Here is a 9,054-nt window from a genome sequence, read left to right as displayed (position 1 = left end):
TGGATGGATGATTGAATGGATGGATTGATGGATGGTTAAATGGATGGGTGGATGGATGAATGGATGGATGGATGGTTAAATGGATGGATGGATGGATGGATGAATGGATGGATGGATGGATGGATGGATTGACAGTACATATTAAATATCAGATTTTAAATCATCATATATAATGGTTAATAAAAGTATAAAGGAAGTAAAATCAGAAATACTTTCAGCAGCTAAACTTTCCTGGACAAGTAAATTGAAAAGTTTGTTCTTCCAGGAAGCTGTTTTACATGAATGAATCCTGCATCTTGTTTTTCTTCCTGCTACTGAAACTACTGGAGGTAAAAACTTCGCAAACAGAAACTGCCTGAAGTCCACGACTACATCCCTCATTCTACTCAATTCTATTCACTTCAATTCAATTCAATTCAATTCAATTCAATTCAATTCAATTCAATTCAATTCAATTCAATGCAGCGTCATTTGTACAGCCTTATATCACGATGTTATCTCAGGACCAGACAGAACCATCAGCCTGGATGAGGAAAACCAACAGATTCTGTATATCCAGTCCTGAATCCTGATCTGTACGAGGCGACAATGGGAGGCAAAAACCTCCGGCAGATCTCGGCTCAGGCAAAATGGTCGTCTGCCTGGACCGGTTGGACACAGAGACCGCCTCCATGTCTTGTGATGCTTTGCTGGGCGGTTGCTATGGTGATAAATTGTAGTTTACAGACTTGGTTCTGGAAACCATCTGACAAACAAACATTTTGGCGTTGACCCAACGAGATGTTCTGTTTTCTAGGTAACGCGCCAACAGTACCAGAACGCTGTGATGGCATCGCGAATGGACAAGACCCCCCAGTCAACAGACAGTGAGTTCACCAAGATCGAGTTGACGCTGACGGAGCTCCACGACGGTGTGGAGAGCTCGGCAGTCCTCACCGGCATGGCCAGCAGCACCACCAGCACCAACCCCGCTGTGGCCATCGCCATGGCCAACGAGACGGCCCACCTGCTCAGCCAGCAGCAGAACTGTGTGGGCCTGATGAGGAGCAACCACAGCGGCCATGAGGGACCCATTTAGCCCCCGCTCAGCCCGGTGGAGACCCGGACCCTCCACCCTGTCTCAAGGATGCACACGGAGCGGTGACATAGTGGAGATGAGGGAAAGTGGGGACAAGGAGTCAGGTGGAGCGAGCGTCCTCCATCCTGTAGCCCCCAGTCAGTCAGTGAGACCTTTCACTTGGGGGGTGGTGGGGAAGACGGGCACCGTGTCGCCCAGAACACCCCCACCCAGACGCTGTCAGAATCCTGCTGTAGTACGCCTTCTTAGAGCGGGTCGACCCGGACACAAGCTGTGGCGCAGCTCCCTGTTCCTGAACTCTCCATCATGGTGACTCAGAGGTTGTCAGGGTGCACACACACACGCACGCCCACACACACACACACACACACACACACACACACACACAAACACACACCAACGCCCGCTCTTCTTCCTCCTCAGGCCAAAGACTTTGGTCCCCCCCGCTCCTCCCATCGCACGCCGTCTCACTTTCCCCACACGGAAAACAAGTCCCGTTTCTTCCAGCGTTTCTTTCAGGGATTCCAGCCGATCCCGCCAGACTCAGACCCAAACCTGGTTCGTCGAAGCCTGCACCAAAAACCGCTTTGAGAGAAACCGTCAGCCGCGAACCCAGAATGTTTTCCTCTATTTATTTATTTTATAATATTCTATGTATATATGTACGCGTGCAGACATGACAATAAGTGGCTTTCAGGCATGTATGGATGTCACATGAAGAAGAACATGCTACATATGTGGAGATGAAAATCCACTGGTGTATATGAGGAGGTGAGCTGTTTTATGTAAATTACAGATCTTATTATTTTTACTATTATCCTAAATCAGGCTTATGGTACTCTATCTTTTTCACCTTTAAACAAATCACACTATTGCCTTTCAGAGAAATCCTATAGTTAATTATTTTAACAAAGTGCAATGAATCAAGATTTATTTAAGAGATGATTATAAATCAGATAATTAACTGTATTATAAAATGACAGATGTGTGTGTATGTACGTACGGTGTGTACATTTGTATTGGAAAAAGCTAAACTGCAGCCATCCACAGGCAAGATCGTTGTTAGGCTTCTTTATCTCCATCTGTCTGCAGGGGTCACCATGCCTCCACCAGCGTAGCTTGTGCATCTAACATGCTGACCAGTAGAGCTGACGGGTGTTTTCTCGTCCTGGTCTTCACCTCGCCCGAGCATCGAAGGCTGCTTTTACTCGTTTAGAACCGGACTTACTTCATTTCCTCAGTTGATTTAGACCAGAATCTAAAATGTTCTGCTGGCTGCTATTAAAGAGAGATATTTATGATGCTCTGCTTTCATCTTAGATGCACTTCAGTGTTTTTTTCACACGTTTTCCGTGGAAGGAAAACTCGCTTTCCTGTCAGGTCGGACTAGAAGACACTGAAGGTCTCTTTTCTGCTGGCAACGCCACACACAGCCTGTTTCTTTCCAAACATGTTTCACATGAGGAACTTTTAAATTCACATTTCATTTTATAACGATCAACAGGTCTTTAGAGGACAGCTGCTAAAAGCTGCTAGAAAACATTACAAAGGAATATTTCATCAGCTTTTTCATCTCTGCAGACAAATTCACTCCTAATCCAACATTTCAAACAAGTTATGATTCAAACTGTTTTAACTCCAAATGCAAATTTAATCACATGTTGCTGTTTAATGGCAACAAAATATCCATGACATGAGTTATTTGTCATATAATAAACATCAGGAAGATTTACTTAAAGATCAATGTTGTTCCAGAATTTTAGGTCTGATGAGGACAGAAGTTGACAAAATGGATTTACAGGTTTTGGAAGTGGACTTGTTAGTGCCTTCCGGACCTGAAAGGGGGGTAAATAAAGCCAGGCGGAGGCTTCAGCATCTGGATCAGACACACTTCTTCTCTCCTGACCTGAACTGGAAGGCGGGCAGGCTCAGTTTCCTTCCAAGTCCTTTTCTTTGGTACTTTCTTGCCTGTTTGTTTACCTCACACGACAGGACGAGTTTAACAAGACTTCATGTGTGTCGGAGAGTTTTCCGTAGAGCAGATTAACTGTTTACTTTTCATCTTGGGGGGGGATTTTGATTTTTGGGCTTTCAGATGGTGTTCATGCCACTTCCAGGTCTTTTACGTCATTTTTGTTCATGGCAGCATGAAAAGTGTCTGAAGCAGTTGCAGGTTCTAACCACTGGTGGTCGCTGTTTCCTCATGTAATTCACTGTGAGTGTGTGTGTGAGTGTGTGATTGGATTTCTGAAAACTGCACACATGGACAACCAGTCCCCCCCCCCCCACCCGAGATGCATAACCAGGCCCAGAGTGCGTCTGCGTTGTTTGCAGCTGTGCTCGCTGTTGTTTATTGTTTACTTGAAAGTGCTCTATGCAGCAGTCCTGCTCCCCTCTGCAGGGACAATCACTCCAGAGTCATGACGTCGCATCTCAGTGCCTGACGGGAGGAAAAGAAGCATGACCGTGTAGAGATGGAGGCGCACAACCGGCTGCTGACGTCTCCTGTGATGCAGGAAACAAACAACAACAACCACATGAACTGCAGGGTTGTCCTTCCCAGTGCTGCCAGTGTGTGCTGTTAGAACACAACATTCCCGTTCGGGCTGGTGGTTTAATAAAAAAGTGAATGATTAACAGATAAACCAGAAGTTTTGCTGTTTGTTCTCTAACATCACAGAAACAGTTTTCACCACAAAATTTTTACAAACTTCCTTTTTCTTTCCTTTTTTTCTTCCTGTCATGTTTTATGGAATGAAACTGAATGGTTTAGGAAGAATTAAAGCAGTTTGTAGCTGAGCAAGAAAACACCAGGTTCACCAGCAAACATCTCCTTTCTGCTTCTCTTCAGTGGAGACACGTTCTGTAGACATAAAACACGGTTTGTGTTAGAATGATGATGGTTCATTCAGTGGTATCACATGACCGCTCTGCAGGTCCTGCTCGGTCTTCAGCAGGCAGACTGGATGTCCAGGTCCAGACTGGATGTCCAGGTCCAGTCTGGATGTCCAGGTCCAGACTGGATGTCCAGGTCCAGTCTAGGGGTCCAGGTCCAGTCTTGATGTCCAGGTCCAGTCTGGATGTCCAGGTCCAGGTCCAGTCTGAATGTCTCAGGTCCCGTCTGGATGTCAAGGTCCAGTCTGGATATCCAGGTCTAGTCTGGATATCCAGGTATATTCTGGATTTCTCAGGTCCAGTTTGAATGTCTCAAGTCCAGTCTGGATGTCCAGGTCTAGGTCCAGTCTGGATGTCCAGATCCAGACTGCATGTCCAGGTCCAGTTCCAGTCTGAATGTCCAGGTCCAGTCTGGATGTCTCAGGTCTAGTCGGAATGTCCAGGTCCAGTCTGGATGTCCAGGTCCAGTCTGGATGTCCAGGTCCAGGACCAGTCTGGATGTCTCAGGTCCAGTTTGAATGTTCAGGTCCAGTCTGGATGTCCAGGTCCAGTTTGAATGTTCAGGTCCAGTCTGAATGTCCAGGTCCAGGTCCATTCTGGATTTCCAGGTCCAGGACCAGTCTGGATGTCTCAGGTCCAGTCTGGATGTCCAGGTTCAGGTCCAGTCTGAATGTCTCAGGACCAGTTTGAATGTCCAGATCCAGACTGCATGTCCAGGTCCAGTTCCAGTCTGAATGTCCAGGTCCAGTCTGGATGTCTCAGGTCCAGTCGGAATGTCCAGGTCCAGTCTGGATGTCCAGGTCCAGGTCCAGTCTGGATGTCCAGGTCCAGGACCAGTCTGGATGTCAAGGTCCAGTCTGGATATCCAGGTCCAGTCTGGATATCCAGGTATATTCTGGATTTCTCAGGTCCAGTTTGAATGTCTCAAGTCCAGTCTGGATGTCCAGGTCTAGGTCCAGTCTGGATGTCCAGGTCAAGGACCAATCTGGATGTATCACGTCCAGTCTGGATGTCCAGGTCCATTCTGGATGTCTCAGGTCTAGTCGGAATGTCCAGGTCCAGTCTGGATGTCCAGGTCCAGGTCCAGTCTGGATGTCCAGGTCCAGGACCAGTCTGGATGTCAAGGTCCAGTCTGGATATCCAGGTCTAGTCTGGATATCCAGGTATATTCTGGATTTCTCAGGTCCAGTTTGAATGTCTCAAGTCCAGTCTGGATGTCCAGGTCTAGGTCCAGTCTGGATGTCCAGGTCAAGGACCAATCTGGATGTCTCACGTCCAGTCTGGATGTCCAGGTCCATTCTGGATTTCTCAGGTCCAGTTTGAATGTGTCGGGTCCAATCTGTATGACCAGGTCCATGTCCAGTCTGAAAGTCTCTGGTCCAGTTTGAATGTTCAGGTCCAGTCTGGATGTCCAGGTCCAGTTTGAATGTTCAGGTCCAGTCTGAATGTCCAGGTTCAGGTCCAGTCTGGATGTCCAGGTCAAGGACCAATCTGGATGTATCACGTCCAGTCTGGATGTCCAGGTCCATTCTGGATTTCTCAGGTCCAGTTTGAATGTGTCAGGTCCAATCTGTATGACCAGGTCCATGTCCAGACTGAAAGTCTCAGGTCCAGTTTGAATGTTCAGGTCCAGTCTGGATGTCCAGGTCCAGTTTGAATGTTCAGGTCCAGTCTGAATGTCCAGGTCCAGGTCCATTCTGGATTTCCAGGTCCAGGACCAGTCTGGATGTCTCAGGTCCAGTCTGGATGTCCAGGTTCAGGTCCAGTCTGAATGTCTCAGGACCAGTTTGAATGTCCAGATCCAGACTGCATGTCCAGGTCCAGTTCCAGTCTGAATGTCCAGGTCCAGTCTGGATGTCTCAGGTCTAGTCGGAATGTCCAGGTCCAGTCTGGATGTCCAGGTCCAGGTCCAGTCTGGATGTCCAGGTCCAGGACCAGTCTGGATGTCTCAGGTCCAGTTTGAATGTTCAGGTCCAGTCTGGATGTCCAGGTCCAGTTTGAATGTTCAGGTCCAGTCTGAATGTCCAGGTCCAGGTCCATTCTGGATTTCCAGGTCCAGGACCAGTCTGGATGTCTCAGGTCCAGTCTGGATGTCCAGGTTCAGGTCCAGTCTGGATGTCTCAGGACCAGTTTGAATGTCCAGATCCAGACTGCATGTCCAGGTCCAGTTCCAGTCTGAATGTCCAGGTCCAGTCTGGATGTCTCAGGTCTAGTCGGAATGTCCAGGTCCAGTCTGGATGTCCAGGTCCAGGACCAGTCTGGATGTCTCAGGTCCAGTCTGGATGTCAAGGTCCAGTCTGGATATCCAGGTCTAGTCTGGATATCCAGGTATATTCTGGATTTCTCAGGTCCAGTTTGAATGTCTCAAGTCCAGTCTGGATGTCCAGGTTCAGGTCCAGTCTGGATGTCCAGGTCAAGCACCAATCTGGATGTCTCACGTCCAGTCTGGATGTCCAGGTCCATTCTGGATTTCTCAGGTCCAGTTTGAATGTGTCAGGTCCAATCTGTATGACCAGGTCCATGTCCAGTCTGAAAGTCTCAGGTCCAGTTTGAATGTTCAGGTCCAGTCTGGATGTCCAGGTCCAGTTTGAATGTTCAGGTCCAGTCTGAATGTCCAGGTTCAGGTCCAGTCTGGATGTCCAGGTCAAGGACCAATCTGGATGTATCACGTCCAGTCTGGATGTCCAGGTCCATTCTGGATGTCTCAGGTCTAGTCGGAATGTCCAGGTCCAGTCTGGATGTCCAGGTCCAGGTCCAGTCTGGATGTCCAGGTCCAGGACCAGTCTGGATGTCAAGGTCCAGTCTGGATATCCAGGTCTAGTCTGGATATCCAGGTATATTCTGGATTTCTCAGGTCCAGTTTGAATGTCTCAAGTCCAGTCTGGATGTCCAGGTCTAGGTCCAGTCTGGATGTCCAGGTCAAGGACCAATCTGGATGTCTCACGTCCAGTCTGGATGTCCAGGTCCATTCTGGATTTCTCAGGTCCAGTTTGAATGTGTCAGGTCCAATCTGTATGACCAGGTCCATGTCCAGTCTGAAAGTCTCTGGTCCAGTTTGAATGTTCAGGTCCAGTCTGGATGTCCAGGTCCAGTTTGAATGTTCAGGTCCAGTCTGAATGTCCAGGTTCAGGTCCAGTCTGGATGTCCAGGTCAAGGACCAATCTGGATGTATCACGTCCAGTCTGGATGTCCAGGTCCATTCTGGATTTCTCAGGTCCAGTTTGAATGTGTCAGGTCCAATCTGTATGACCAGGTCCATGTCCAGACTGAAAGTCTCAGGTCCAGTTTGAATGTTCAGGTCCAGTCTGGATGTCCAGGTCCAGTTTGAATGTTCAGGTCCAGTCTGAATGTCCAGGTCCAGGTCCATTCTGGATTTCCAGGTCCAGGACCAGTCTGGATGTCTCAGGTCCAGTCTGGATGTCCAGGTTCAGGTCCAGTCTGAATGTCTCAGGACCAGTTTGAATGTCCAGATCCAGACTGCATGTCCAGGTCCAGTTCCAGTCTGAATGTCCAGGTCCAGTCTGGATGTCTCAGGTCTAGTCGGAATGTCCAGGTCCAGTCTGGATGTCCAGGTCCAGGTCCAGTCTGGATGTCCAGGTCCAGGACCAGTCTGGATGTCTCAGGTCCAGTTTGAATGTTCAGGTCCAGTCTGGATGTCCAGGTCCAGTTTGAATGTTCAGGTCCAGTCTGAATGTCCAGGTCCAGGTCCATTCTGGATTTCCAGGTCCAGGACCAGTCTGGATGTCTCAGGTCCAGTCTGGATGTCCAGGTTCAGGTCCAGTCTGGATGTCTCAGGACCAGTTTGAATGTCCAGATCCAGACTGCATGTCCAGGTCCAGTTCCAGTCTGAATGTCCAGGTCCAGTCTGGATGTCTCAGGTCTAGTCGGAATGTCCAGGTCCAGTCTGGATGTCCAGGTCCAGGTCCAGTCTGGATGTCCAGGTCCAGGACCAGTCTGGATGTCTCAGGTCCAGTCTGGATGTCAAGGTCCAGTCTGGATATCCAGGTCTAGTCTGGATATCCAGGTATATTCTGGATTTCTCAGGTCCAGTTTGAATGTCTCAAGTCCAGTCTGGATGTCCAGGTCTAGGTCCAGTCTGGATGTCCAGGTCAAGGACCAATCTGGATGTCTCACGTCCAGTCTGGATGTCCAGGTCCATTCTGGATTTCTCAGGTCCAGTTTGAATGTGTCAGGTCCAATCTGTATGACCAGGTCCATGTCCAGTCTGAAAGTCTCAGGTCCAGTTTGAATGTTCAGGTCCAGTCTGGATGTCCAGGTCCAGTTTGAATGTTCAGGTCCAGTCTGAATGTCCAGGTTCAGGTCCAGTCTGGATGTCCAGGTCAAGGACCAATCTGGATGTATCACGTCCAGTCTGGATGTCCAGGTCCATTCTGGATTTCTCAGGTCCAGTTTGAATGTGTCAGGTCCAATCTGTATGACCAGGTCCATGTCCAGACTGAAAGTCTCAGGTCCAGTTTGAATGTTCAGGTCCAGTCTGGATGTCCAGGTCCAGTTTGAATGTTCAGGTCCAGTCTGAATGTCCAGGTCCAGGTCCAGGTCCATTCTGGATTTCCAGGTCCAGGACCAGTCTGGATGTCTCAGGTCCAGTCTGGATGTCCAGGTTCAGGTCCAGTCTGAATGTCTCAGGACCAGTTTGAATGTCAAGATCCAGACTGCATGTCCAGGTCCAGTTCCAGTCTGAATGTCCAGGTCCAGTCTGGATGTCTCAGGTCTAGTCGGAATGTCCAGGTCCAGTCTGGATGTCCAGGTCCAGGTCCAGTCTGGATGTCCAGGTCCAGGACCAGTCTGGATGTCTCAGGTCCAGTTTGAATGTTCAGGTCCAGTCTGGATGTCCAGGTCCAGTTTGAATGTTCAGGTCCAGTCTGAATGTCCAGGTCCAGGTCCATTCTGGATTTCCAGGTCCAGGACCAGTCTGGATGTCTCAGGTCCAGTCTGGATGTCCAGGTTCAGGTCCAGTCTGAATGTCTCAGGACCAGTTTGAATGTCCAGATCCAGACTGCATGTCCAGGTCCAGTTCCAGTCTGAATGTCCAGGTCCAGTCTGGATGTCTCAGGTCTAGT

General features: G+C 48.9%; 1 protein-coding gene across 1 annotated transcript in view; it reads left to right on the top strand.

Annotated features, from left to right (window-relative positions):
- The window catches only part of cnnm2b (cyclin and CBS domain divalent metal cation transport mediator 2b), a gene marked incomplete at its 3' end in the record, with an annotated part of 298,448 nt that extends 297,370 nt beyond the window's left edge, over nt 1-1,078 (top strand). The window contains exon 8 of the mRNA XM_079264440.1: nt 797-1,078. Coding sequence (XP_079120566.1) covers nt 797-1,078 — 282 coding nt within the window. The remainder of the gene's footprint in view (nt 1-796) is intronic.
- Between the last annotated feature and the right edge of the window lie 7,976 nt (nt 1,079-9,054).

This window comes from Telmatherina bonti, assembly GCF_933228915.1.
Source record: "Telmatherina bonti genome assembly, chromosome: 3".
Classification (NCBI taxonomy): domain Eukaryota; kingdom Metazoa; phylum Chordata; class Actinopteri; order Atheriniformes; family Telmatherinidae; genus Telmatherina; species Telmatherina bonti.
This window is presented reverse-complemented; position numbering and strand designations above follow the sequence as displayed.